The sequence below is a fragment of the Leptidea sinapis genome, chromosome 14 (assembly GCF_905404315.1).
Source record: "Leptidea sinapis chromosome 14, ilLepSina1.1, whole genome shotgun sequence".
Lineage (NCBI taxonomy): Eukaryota > Metazoa > Arthropoda > Insecta > Lepidoptera > Pieridae > Leptidea > Leptidea sinapis.
In genome coordinates, this window is record NC_066278.1 from 649,066 (window position 1) to 663,182 (window position 14,117).

The 14,117-nt window shown below is 36.5% G+C and overlaps 1 protein-coding gene across 1 annotated transcript; it reads left to right on the forward strand.

Moving 5' to 3' along the window:
- Positions 1-312: 312 nt before the first annotated feature.
- On the forward strand, positions 313-10,735 carry LOC126968099 (general odorant-binding protein 19d). Its single transcript, XM_050812919.1, has 5 exons — positions 313-388; positions 2,417-2,587; positions 3,732-3,849; positions 8,713-8,798; positions 10,637-10,735. The coding sequence occupies exons 1-5, from the start codon at positions 320-322 to the stop codon at positions 10,652-10,654; spliced, it is 462 nt and encodes a 153-aa protein (XP_050668876.1). The 5' UTR covers positions 313-319; the 3' UTR covers positions 10,655-10,735.
- Positions 10,736-14,117: the final 3,382 nt, after the last annotated feature.

The following is a 14,117-nucleotide window of genomic DNA, read 5'->3' on the forward strand; positions in this document are numbered from 1 at the left end:
TTTCTCAACGACTACACAAGTTTGACAAGACCTTGTGACAAGACCGAGAATCTTTTTTTAAATAAATAAATGGTATTCGATTTTCAAAAGTTTACAATTAAAAAGATTTTAATATGACAGGAACAGTGGAATTTTCCATTCCCGATAGTGTAGCCTATGTATTCGACCGATCTCAATGAAATCTTTTGTAATAGATTCGTTGAAGCTCAAGGAAGGTTTACATATATAATTTATATGGCAAAACAACGTTTGCCAGGTCAGCTAGTTAATAAATGTTTTAAACACCACGTCAAACTAAAGTCGCCCCAGAAGTCTAATTATGCTTATGTACCTAATGATGATAGCGGCACAAATGACATCGGAAATTAAACTGAAAAAACACTACCAGGTATTATATCACAATCATAATTATGTACAAATCATCCTAATCTAAAGTACATTAAAAGTTCAAATTATCTATAATATGTCCATGTAGAGATATATAATGGATTTTTATTTATTATTTCGGCAGTTATTTTAAATCTTGTAAGTGACAATGGCTGTTTATTATGTGTTCCTGTGGTGTTGTTTGGTCAGCGCATGTTTAGTAAGTCTAATTCAAAATTTATTTTGGCGTAGGATATTACTTTTTCTGGCATAAGGAGAAATAATCACTGAAATCAATTTTCTATTGCAAGATGCCACAGGAATAACAGGATAGTCGGCATTTATCACGGGGAGTGTTCCGAGGAGCTGTTTCACCTGATTCCTGCGGCAGAATTCTACCTTCCCACGACACGCCACAAGTTAGGATTTCATCCCCACCATCTGGAGCTTTTTTCCATGTACTACAAAGCTGTGGAATGAACTTCCTTGTGCGGTGTTTCCTTGACGATACGACATGGGTACCTTCAAAAAAAGCGCGTACACCTTCCTTAAAAGCCGGAAACGCTCCTATGATGTCTCTGGTGTTGCAAGAGAATGTGGGCGGTGGTGATCACTTAACACCAGGTGACCCGTACGCTCGTTTGTCTTCCTTTTCCATACAATAAAATAAAAAAGTGGGCTGTGATCATACATTAAGAATATCATACTCGCTTAGAACATCGCCAGAAGGAATGAAATCAATGCTCATGAACGCTTGATATATGGTACAATGAACCTTGTTCAAATTCCCCGAAGTCTTAAGTTCATGCATTAACTACAAAAACAGGGGAATCCACTCCAATTTAAACGCCGTCCACCACCACCTTGAGACGGCGCAGCCGGCCTTCTATTTCCTTTCTATCTCGACTTGCTCGATCTTCAACTCATATTTAACGTACCCCAGGAACAAAATTGACCGTAATTTTTTACCTCATGCCGGGGTATATGTGTAGGTTATGGAGGATATCTGCTCTGTACCTGTCTACTCCCTGGCTCTGTGTAGATTTTGAGGACCGTGTCTGCATGTCGCATAGTAGTATCGTAGAAACGGATCATCTCATGGGCTACGTTCAAGCGGCAATTGACGACGTGCTCTCACAGATCCTCTCCGCAGAAACGGTAGTCTTTGGTGGGCACAATGGCTTGGGTCACGCACCACATACTACGCAGAGCGACCTGTGCATAATTTTTCATTGGCGTAATGTCTGTCCCAATTGGTTGAGTCGCCAACGCGGCTCCCAGATGTAGATAACCACATGCCATCCATTAGATCTTCTGCTAACTACACATTCCGATAGTTACCGGCTCTCTTTCAGCGCTCCTCTCAGAACGTCCGACCATTGCCTGGTGCAAAGCATTGAGTGTAGTGCTTTTTTTGCATCGTACCCTTGGGGCAAAATTTGTTCTCTTCATATCCCAGTGCCTGTGCCGATGTGATACTATAGGGCATGGATATTATTATACCAAGCTCTGAAGTACCGATCGGTGGCAGAAAGAGGAAGCGTATCTTCTGTGCACTCTTTTTGCCTCCAACTCGACTATTGACAACAACGGAAAAACACCATCGACTATCCCGCGATGTAGAAGCCTCTATACCTGAAGTACAATTCAGTAGCCGGATGGCATTTCTCCAATCGTGCTTAGAACGTGTGCCCCTGAGTTGCCGCCGGTACTGAAGCGTTCAATGCGGCACTAATATCAAAAGACGTAATCCATGACTTGGAAGTCAGTCCTTGTCCATCCGATCCAAAAAAAGGAGAAAGTTCGGATCCGGCAATCTACAGGCCTATTCTATCTATAGCTATTACGTTCCTGATCTAAAAAATCATGGAGAGCATAATTAACTGCAAGTTCTTGGTATACTTAGAGGGTCACCAGTTGATCAACAACCGACAGTACGGCTTTAGCCATGGTCGGTTGGCAGGCGATCGTCTGGTATACCTAACACATAGATCGGCAGCGGCAAGTCAACATTAAATTAATAAAAGCCACAAATGATATTTAATTTCAGGCACGATCAGTATCGGATATAAAACTGTTTTTCATAGAGAAGGCTATGGAATGTAGAACAGATCACTCGGTCACGAGTGAGGAGCTCCACCATATGAAGAACCACAATAAAGTGCCAGAAAGTGACTCGGCCAAATGTCTACTGGCGTGCATTTTTAGAAAAGTTGAATGGGTTAGTATTTATTTTGTATTTGGTGTTACTTCACAGAACAAGTGGTAAGTGCCCTATTTTTAATTTTAGTTTAAAATATTTAAAATTTCACAAAGATTTTTTTCAATTCTAGTGGATTTTATAACACTACAGAACGAACTCTCCATTTTAAATCGTAAATTATTAAACTATAATTTATTTTACTTAATAACATCTTCTGGCACCCCTGAGCACATTTAGTGTGTTGAATTAAATTGAAAGAATGAAAGAAAAAAAATTTGTGAGACTGAGCCGTTACCCTCGGCTTCGTAACGCTCATTTGGGTAAATAAACTCTTTGAAAAAGTCATGCGGTCTTTAACACACATCGCTGTTTTATAAACAACATGAAAGGTAAGTACACGTATATGTGTATAGACCAACAAATTACTCGTCCGCTAAGTTTTCCCCTTGAAAGGCCGCGGCGCAGCGGTCAAGTGACCTCTACTAACTGAATGACGTTTGACGAACGAAACGCGGAACGAAAAGCGACAAAAATTCTGAATTGTTCCATTTCGTGTTGTGAAAATCGAACAGTAGTTGAAACCAACGCTCACTATATTATCATAGACCAGGGTCAATAATTTATTGAACTAAAAAAAAATTGTAGGATGAAAAAGGAAGAGAATATAACAAAAATTAAAGGAAAAATAAATTACGGGTGATCTGAGGTCGGTATGTGGAAAAAGGGGGTGTTCAAGGGTAAAAAACGGCTTATCTCGATTTCCGGCGAAACTACAAGTCCTATGGAAAAAAGTTAAAGGTAATATAAAAATCTACAACTTACGTTTTCATACTTCTTTCACATAACCTCAAAGTCTATGTGAAAAATTTAAATAACCAAGTTTTTGTTTTTTTTTTTATCTCTTAGAAAATATTTTTTTTCACGAACAATAAGATACATACAATATACAGTTTTATCATACGTTTGGCGGGAAGCGATGTGATTGGTTAATTTTGATCCGGTCATGGACGCCACGCCTATATACCCCGCAAAATTGGTTGACACGGACTTTATAGTAATAGGTTGTATTGTCGGTCTATTATCTCTATCTTTATCTATGTCTATTTTCTTAAACATCTTCGATTGTAATTATAATTGACCTAAAGAAAACTTCACTCTTCAGCTTGACGAGAAAGGCATGTTTGACGAAGAAAACGCTCTTAAAATGTCTAAGAAAGAATTTCCTGACGATAAGGAGCGCCAAGAAAGTGCAAGAAAGCTGTATGCGGTGTGTAAAAAAGGTTGGCTATTTATTTTGTATTTTTTTTTTGCAACTTGCACACAATACCTATTATTTATTGTAATATTTGGGAAATAAAGTTATTATTTTTATCCACATCTAGCCAGCCTAAGAAGTTGTTAAAAGCAAAAGATTTTATTAAAAAAAATAATATATGTTAGAAGAGATTCTATTAAATTCCAATTCGGAATCAGGATCTAATTGAGTAAACGAAAAATTGTAGATCTGAATTTAAGGCTGAGATCTATAGAGCTAAGTTGGACCTTGGTCAGACTTTACTTACGAAAACATTGATGATTGTGATAAAATGCGAACTTGATTTTTGTATTCGGTTGTCTCAGTATAATTTTAGCTGTTAAATGACTATGAAAAGGAAAATAAAAGATTATGCTAAGCTTACACTTAGCTATGTTTTACGTGGGTAAACTCTGAGCATAGTCTAAGTATCTCAGCCTAAAACTTCAACTGTGGCGTCTTACCTGAATTTTCGTGCATTGACCAATGTCTGCGAAAATGAAGGTTGAATTGATTTATGATACCAAGAAAGGGCAGGTCTGAATTTTATAACTATTCCAGTACTAGATATGTCAAATTTATTGTCCTTATCTCGTATTTAATTATATTAAGAGTAAATATTATTAGCACTTCTTACAAACGTACTCGACTCTTCTCTCCTTGGTCCTATAACCCTAGATCAACTTACTTAAGGTACAGGCCTCAGTTAGATATAGGGCACAACATACCGAGTAAGTCGATCGACGAAATGACGAATTCCACGCGCCTCATTCGATTTCTGGTTTTAGGAAGTGCTATTTCCCTTTGAACTTAAGAATGAAGGCGAATAATGTAGGTATAGTGTTGAACAGATAGATTCGAACATTCTATATAAAGGTTAATAAAAAAGTGCGTGGGAACGTAACAGTTCTTACCATTTGTGGTTAATATCATCAATATGTATTTGTCTCTCTGCTTTGCTTTTTTGATATATTTATTTCTGTGCTAGAACTTCTTCAAATAGTAGATAATTAAAATAGCGGAAAGCCTTAAGATGCAAAGAATTTTAAAGGAATCAATTTTGAGAAAATAAATGCCTGTTATGCCTTTTAATACAAGGTGGTAACGGTGATTAACGTAGCAGATTCTTTGTGGTTGATAACTTGACAAACTTGGGGTTAAGCTTGTATTGACCCCCCACATATGTCCCAAAAATAAAATTGCGTCCTCTAAAAATTGCAATATTCCGTCCATAAATTGTAACATTCCAATGGACTACTATATCTAGATAGTAAGGCCATTTTCTGTGTCAAATTTTAGAATTTATTTTACCTTTTTCATATTATTTTTACTTTTTCTACATGCAGTAATTGCTTTGCTGCTTATCAAGTGAAAACATTTTAATTACACAAGTATTCACTGAACAATTTCAATACAAGTTTGTCAATGATGTCAGTTACAAGTGAAAATCGTGTCCTCAATAAGTTCATAAACATTTATATGTAACTAGCTGACCCGACAAACGTTGTTCTGTATATAATAAATAAAATAATGTTTTTATATGAATTTGTCAATAATATATCATAACATCAAAAATTACTTGGTAAAATATGCACCCTGCTGTCGTAATGAAATTGTTTCACAGCAGAACTGTCAAACCGTGCGTCAATAAATTCTCTCATAGAAATTATGTATGTCCATACATAATTTCATGTATGTCCATACATACATTCACATCAAAGAAAAAACAAATTTGTTGTTTTATTTAATTTAGCAGCATTTTCCTATTTATTCACCTTTTAAACCGTTCTCGAGTTTTAGCGAGACTAACGAACAGCAATTAATTTTTATATATTTATATGTAATTTTTTTCATTAAAAACCCTCCATCTAAAAGATATAACTAATTTAAAAATGTCAGTATTAAGAAAATAATGCAATAATAAAATAATAACTGACTTTTATGTTAACAAAATTAAATCTATAGTCCGACTTAGTAGACTTTCCACTACTACGAGATCGGTATCTAGTGAGTGAGTTGTTTGTCCTCGATGGACTCCTAAACTAATCATTGGATTTTAATGGGGATTACTGCATGGAGGTCAGTTTAGTCCAACTTGAGAGATAGGATAGTTTTTATTTCGATTTGAGACCCATAATTATATTTATTTTCAATATTTTTTGTCTTGTATGGACATATTTTCTATGAGAGAATATATTGACGCACGGTTTTACAGTTCCGCTGTGAAACAATTTCATTATAACAACAGGGAGCATATTTTACGAAATAATTCTTGATTTTTTAAAATATTATTGGCAAATTCCTATAAAACGGCTTTTTTCTATTATCTACAGAACAACGTCTGTCGGGTCAGCTAGTATATGTACGAGGGCTGCACTAAAAGTATCGGGAATGGAATATTTCCACTGTTCCTGTCAAATTATAATCTTTTCAATTGAAATCTCCTTGGTTTTAAAAATCGAATACAATTTATTTATTTAAAAAAAGATTCTCGGTCTTGTCACAAGGTCTTTTCAAACTTTTTTAGTTGTTGAGAAAATGGAATTGACTCGAGAAAATTCTAGAGCGATGATTTATTATGACTTTCGAAGTGGTTCAACACAAAAAGTGTGTTGACCGGATGATTTCTGCATTTGGTGATGAAGCCCCATCCAACACCACTATTTATCGCTGGTTTGCTGAATTTCAACGTGGAAGTGTCAAGCTCAGTGATGATCCCCGTCAAGGTCGTCCAAAAACTGTAGTCACCAAAGAAAACGTTGATGCTGTGTATAAGCTGATTGAGAAAGATCGACATGTGACATAACGCGAAATTCAGGCAACTTTTTGGCATGAGTCAAATACAAATAATCTTGCATGAACAATTAGGTGTAAAAAAGTTGTTTTCCCGATGGATACCGCATTTGCTCTGTGAAGAGCAAAAAGCGGCTCGCGTTACTTGGTGCGTCAGAACTCTCGAAAGATTCCACGCAGGATCCTCAAATGCTGTATACAAGATCGTATCAGGTGACGAATCCTGGATATACGCGTACGAACCCGAAGCAAAAAAACCAGTCACGAGTTTGGGTGTTCGAAAATAAGTTAAAGCCAACAAAAATTGTTCGTTCACGGAGTGTTGCAAAAAAAATGGTGGCCACGTTTGTCTCCAAAACCGGCCATGTTGCGACTATTCCTCTGGAGAGACAAAGAACGGTTAATGTAGAATGGTATGCTAGCATTTGTTTGCCCCCGGTCGTTTCTGAACTCCGTAAAGAGAACTGCAACCGCCGCATCATCCTCCATCACGACAATGCGAGTTCTCACACCGCGCACATAACAAAAGAGTTTTTAGAGCAAGAAAACATAAAATTATTAGACCATCCGCCGTACAGCACCGACCTAAATCCTAATGATTTCTATGCTTTCCCTAAAATAAAGAATAAATTGCGTGGTCAGAGATTTTCATCACCTGACAAAACGGCCATTTTGGAGACCCCAACTTTCGAATGGAATGGTTGCTTCAATGATTGGTTCCATCGTATGGAAAAATGTGTCAAATTTCGCAGAGAATACTTCGAAAAGCAATAAATACATTTTTAAATAGTAATGTTGTGTCACTTCCTTCATTCCCGAAATTTTCAGTGCCCTGTCCTTCAGTGCCCATTTCAAGCCCTCGTACATAATATTTACTGAATTATGTTGAAATTGACATCCCAACTGACAGTTATTCGAGTGATGGTGTCAAATACAAAAGCAGTATAAACTTGCATTTTACTTTCGCTCACCGTTCAAAATCACTTGCGGCTACCTCAACTTCCATTCTGCGGAGTCAAAAACTTAAATTGCCATCATTACTGCAGTCAGCGACGTGTTTACCCAAAAATATCAGTTACGTAAGCACAGACAATGGCCACGCAATGCTTACGTAGGTACAATGCAGACATATAGTTGTCGGAAACGGGACGATGTACTTGAAACAATAGACGAGGGCGTTCAAATCTCACTTTAATGAGACTATCTGGGGCCGAAATCTGTTGCGCTCGTTAAGGCGAAGAGTAAGCAGAAAACACACAAACAAGGTGTTTTTAGACAAGTTTTTTGGTGAGAATATCGCATTTCGAGCTATGAACACTACTTAATCCTGTTACACATATCCTTAAGTCTTATTTGTAGGTTGCTAATGCTTGCTGTTGGTTATAGTTAACACTCCAGAGCCTTTTTGAACTACCACTTTTCCTTGCAGTTAAACAAGTTTTTTTGGCATGGCATGACGCATTATTTTAGTACAACTCTCAGAAATGTTATTCTTGTAGCTTGTACTTTTTTGTGTAGGTATATTTATTCAGATTAGTTATGAATAACGGGGATTGTGAGCATATAAACTGTTTTCCACGCAAGAATTTTGAAAATATTGGCTTTGTTACATAGATGGCGGGCCGGCAGCCGTGAACTCATATCGCTCAAGGTCACTGGCATTTAGTGTCGCCTTAATAAAAACACCACATTAATCTACGATAAAAAAACAGCAAAGATTAACACAGTCGCCGAGAAAGCGAGTGAAACTGCTCACGCAGCACATATTATTATGTGATGCACGTACGAATTAATAACAATAATTGCTCAATTGTGCTGGATTTAATATGTGAATTTGTGAACATAACAATCTCAATTATTATTCACTCATGGTTGGCCACAGCTCACAATAATTGGCAGATAGATTTAATTATGCACTAAATTCGATATCCATTTAATGTTGACGACCGATACCTATAGCGGATTCTTGAAATACCTCAAGAATTCTGAGCGGCATTACAACTGCGCTCGTCACCTTGTTAAGAAGAAATTCCTTTAACAAAACATTCATTTCTAGTGAACGAGGAGACAGTCGGTGATGGTGAAAAGGGCTGCGAAAGATCTTCCTTGTTAGCAACATGTCTATTGAACAACGCAGCTGAGGTAGTACTTTTATATAATTTTTTGACTCAATGTTTTATAATAGGGAATAATTCTGTAGGTACTTACTTACACAGTCATACCAGTGGGAGGCTACTTTGCACGAATGCCGGATAATGAGTACCACCACGGTGCCTATTTCTGCCGTGAATCAGTAATATGTAAGCATTATTGTGTTTCGGTCTGAAGGGCTTGTGAAATTTATGGGCAAATGAGACTTAACATCTTACGTCTCAAGGTGACGAGCGCAATTGTGGTGCCACTCAGAATTTTTGAGGTTTTTCAAGTATCCTGAACGGTAATGCAGTAGGCATTGTAATCGGCAGAGCGTATCAATTACCATCAGCTGAACGTACTGCTCGTCTCGTCCGTCATTTTCATGAAAAAAAATACAGTCATAATTAGTCATAAGTGCGCCGTGTTTATTTTTTCGTAACAAGACTTAAGACTATCTCAATTTTTTGTGTTCATCATCATCAGCCGGAAAACGTCCACTGCTGGACAAGGACCTCCCCCAAAAATTTCCACGACGATCGGTACTGCGCTGCCCTCATCCAACGTATTCCGGCGATCTTGACCAGATCGTCGGTCCATCTTGTAGGGGGCCTACCAACACTGCGTCTTCCGGTACGTGGTCGCCATTCGAGGACTTTACTGCCCCACCGGCCATCTGTCCGTCGAACTATGTCGCCCTGCCCAATGCCACTTCAGTTTCGCAATCGTTTGGACTATGTCGGTTACTTTGGTTCTCCTACGGATCTCCTCATTTCTGATTCAATCTCGCAGGGTTTATATATTTTTTGTGTAATAGGGTATAAATAATGTATTCATATTAATCATATCATAAGTGCCGTTTGCGTAGGTAAGTACCTAGTAATATGTATTAAAAAAACAATTTATAAGCGTTGTACCTACTTATGTCACCCAAGCACGATATGATTAAACCACCATGGTTTCTACCTAAGTAGTAACTTTCTACCATGGCATGAAGGAAATTCACACGAATAATATTCATGTAACTTATATTAATGAGTAAATGTAGTCGAATGACTTCACTCGTTTATACCCCATTTGCCGCGATACATCTGTGTCGCAGCGGAGAGATTCGCTCTGATTAGTGCGAACAATCTCGCATTTATAATTTGAAGCCAATTAATAAAATTTTATATCATTATTTTCTGTGTATTACAAATACATTTTAATTCGCAATTGTGTGAGTTTTGGTGAGATTGCCTTTCCGATCCGGGAAACTGATCGCGTACGGTGTGCTACAGATCGGCGTGATTTTGACGCACGCGCAGCGTTCGGTCAAAGCGTATTATTTTACGTGTATTAATAGATTGCTTATAATTAGGATGATTTGAGTGAATGTATCTGAAATCTATTGAATCAAGCTATAAGATGATGCAAAATAAACCATCTTATTAACAATATAATAATAATAAAATATTTTATTGGCAGCTAAAAACTTACAAAATACAATAATACTTACAAATAAACTTAAAACTACATTAACATCAGCTGCAAATAGGCACAAGCTCGGCATATGCTGACACACATATTAAGTATGTCCAGCGCCGATCTTCCGCTTGAGCCACTCTGAGACGTCGTAGCAGTCCCAACACCTATACGCTAATATATCAGAACTTGGTGAGGGAATAGTGTGCCGTACGGCACTCTCGGTTTTGGTGTATCTGAAAAATCTATTGCACTGGGGCACTGCGATTTCGGAGGGTATTCCGTGGGTTTAAGTAGCAAGTGTTGTTATGAAGTTAAGAATAAGGCTGAATATTTTCGTTTGAGATCGTCCATTATTCAATAAATCTAATATTCTTTTGCAGATGGGCTTCCACTTGTAGATAACGCTGACACTACAACGAAGAAGTTTTTATATTGTTATATTTATATATTTTTTGCTGATTAAAATTGTTTTATTTATTTATTATATGATATTTTTATTCGTAGTTCTTTTAAGAGGCGCATGATTTGAATATACCTAATGTAATGTCAATATCGAATATATCGGTCTTTGGTAGTGATTAATAATTACCACCAACGATAATTATGTACTTTTAAAAGTTCTGGTAGTCGTATTGTGGTCTTCATCATCCAATTCACCATGATGCTTTCTGTGTATCACCTATAAATTTTCTTTTAGCATATTGTTGCCAATATATATCTCGGAGATTAATTTGTATTTAAAATCGGGCGTCACGGTGTTGGTATCCTCCATGTTGTTTTAAGTCGATCAGTGCGCACAGCCGGCGCGGGCGCTAGCTTGAAGACGAATGCGACTTCTCAATGAGCGCACTACTGATGGACCATAATAACTAACTTCAATCACGTCACCGACAGTGACGTACACAGTGACAACTTCAAACACACTTTGAAAGATGACGTTCTCCATCAGTTCAGCCCAATACACAGAGTAGAATATAATCATACAGGCCATATAACTTTTATATTCTAATTCTCCGACATATATTTTTAGGAATATCCTCAACTCCTCGTGAATTCTATTATCAAATCTTAGTTTTAGGGTTTCATACCTCAATAGGAACTAACGGAACCCTTTTAGGATCACTTTATTGCCAGTCTATCCCTCCAACTGTCTATCCGTCAAAACCCTTTATCTCGGGAAAGCATGACAATCGAGTTGAAATTAAAACTTTATACACAAGTCTCCAGTATCTTGAAGCTATGAACAATCGAATAAGTTAACGTAAATAGATATTACTGTTGAATTCGAAGATACGGGCGTGTATGCCGCCAAAATCTATATTTCGACCCACTCAAGGGAATCAAAATTTATATATAATTTTTCGTTGAAGAAAGAAAGAAGTAATTCCGTCTTATGCTACTATAAGGAACTAAGGAAGGAAGACTGAAACTATACATTTGTAATATCATAAAACAGGGTCTTGCTTTTGATTTTGAATGGTTGGCTTAGTTGGTAACAGCGATGGGACGTAATCGAGACGTGCGGGTTTGAATTCCGCGTCGTCTTATGTTCATATGTACCGCATCGTTCATAAATTTTGGTTACGAAGGAGGATGGCGAGAATGGACCCACATAATTTAAAAAATAAGGAAGCATCGTACAAGTACAAGTTTATATTAATTATAAAGATAAGTTTATACGATGTTTATACAAAAAAAATTGAGTCGATAATTTTTGAAACCAAAAAAAATAATAGTACCATTGGAAATGGAAGAGAATATAACAAAAATGAAAGGAATAATAAATTACGGGCGATCTGAGGTCGGGAAGTGGGGTCATTAAGGGTAAAAAACGGTTTATCTTAATTTCCGGCAAAACTGCAAGTCCTATGAAAATAAGTCAAATGCCAAAAGTTGTAGGTAATAAAAAGATCTACAACTTTTGTTCTTACAATTTCTTCACATAACCTCAAAATTTGTGAAAAATTAAAAAAAATGAATTTTGAAAATTTTGGTTTTAATTTTATTTTTATCTACACCCCCCCTTTTTCACTTCCCGACCTCAGATCGCCCGCAATTAATTTTCCTTTCATCTTTGTTATATCCTCTTCCGTTTCCAATGGGTTTCATCTTACTATTATTTTTTTTTCACTTTTTATTCAAATTCAAATATTTTTATTCAAAATCACTTATTGAACGTCAAAAACTGCCACCCCTTCAAAAGAAACTGCCTCAGACCTGAGAAGAATGGGCGCAAGAAACTCAGTGGGCTTTTCTTTATATAAAAAATTGGATTACAATGTGATATCGTACAATAAACATTTATAATTAAAGATCCTGAGGGTGTTCGCTTTATTCCCAGTCCGTGGTGTCATTAAGAAATTCGTTATGCTATAGTAACCTTTCCCACACAAACGTTTTTAACAATTCTTTTAAATTTCGTAACACATTTGTTTTGTACATTTTCTGGGATCATATTGTAGAAGCATATACATCGCCCAACAAGACTTACTAACTCGGCCCAACCGAGTAGTAGGCATAACAAGTTTATGTTTGTTCCTCGTGTTAACATTATGAATGTCACAGTTTCTAGAAAATTCCTCCATGTGCATACAGAATATTATCAAAAATGTATTGAGAAGCAACAGTAAAAAAAAAAAAAAAAAAAAAAAAAATTTTCTTAATGATTCTTTAGGACCTGGGTCCTAGAATCGCGCGAATAGCCCTCTTCATAAAGATGGTATTGATGTCAGCCGCACTGCCCCATAACAATATGCCATAGGACATACTACTATGAAAATACTAAAGTATACTAGTCGCGCCGTATCTATGTCAGTTAACCGTCTAATTTTTTTAACCGCATATACTGCAGAACTAAGCCTATTCGCCAATCCTTTTTTTGCGCAATTGATTATTGACATCTACATTTTTTGCAATGACTGTCATTTTTTATATGAATATTCAGACACCATCAAACTATATATACCTACTCAAATCAGTAATTCAGTAGTAATTCACAATAAGATTCAATAAGATTATTATCGTTTCTTGATATTAAAATCAGTAGGTAGCTAAGTATCTTTAATAGATTCGATACCTGCTTGTAAAAAGAATGAATTGTGAATCCTCAATTATTAGCTGCTGGCCAACATTCCACATATATAACTATTATGTTATCTTTTAGCAGACAGTAATTAGGCATAGACATAAGATACAAATTATTCATTGAACAATAGATATTGATTATTTTAGGTTATATTTTACTTCTATGTTTATCTTTTTCATGCACTTTTTAGACTTACTTACTTACGATTTGATTTTTTCTTAGTTTTGCTACGTTCTAGAATTATTAATTAGTTTCCATGATGCATGCCACTTCTTTCAGTGGGTCCCAAAATACATGCATTCTCGCCATCCTCCTTTAGTTTGAATACTATAAATAGGTACCAAAACACCTTTTGCTCATAAAAGATCAGGTCATTCACGTGCTGTTAGAACTGCTAGTCGATATACCTATAGGACAAGTCCGTAAAAAATTCCAGTTAAAGAGAGTGACTCGATCAGAATGATTGGTATCCTGTTACGCGAGTGAAAACTACAGCCCTTTTCACTGGCGAAAAACTGGTTCACAATTGAAGATTTGTTTCCGAAATGTATCAGTATCTAGTATGTTAGAAATGACATAAAAAAGAATTCTAAAGTAATCAATTTTGAGAAAATGAATGCCTTTTATGCCTTTTGTTTTTTTAAGAAGGGTTGAATACTGAAGCCAAAGTGTATCAAGAGAGAGTCTAGATCGTGTTGAGAAATATACTTTGAACTTTCCAGCATGACTCTGTAACTGGTCACAAGGCTCAAACTACCTAAGCTTGGGTGGAAGTC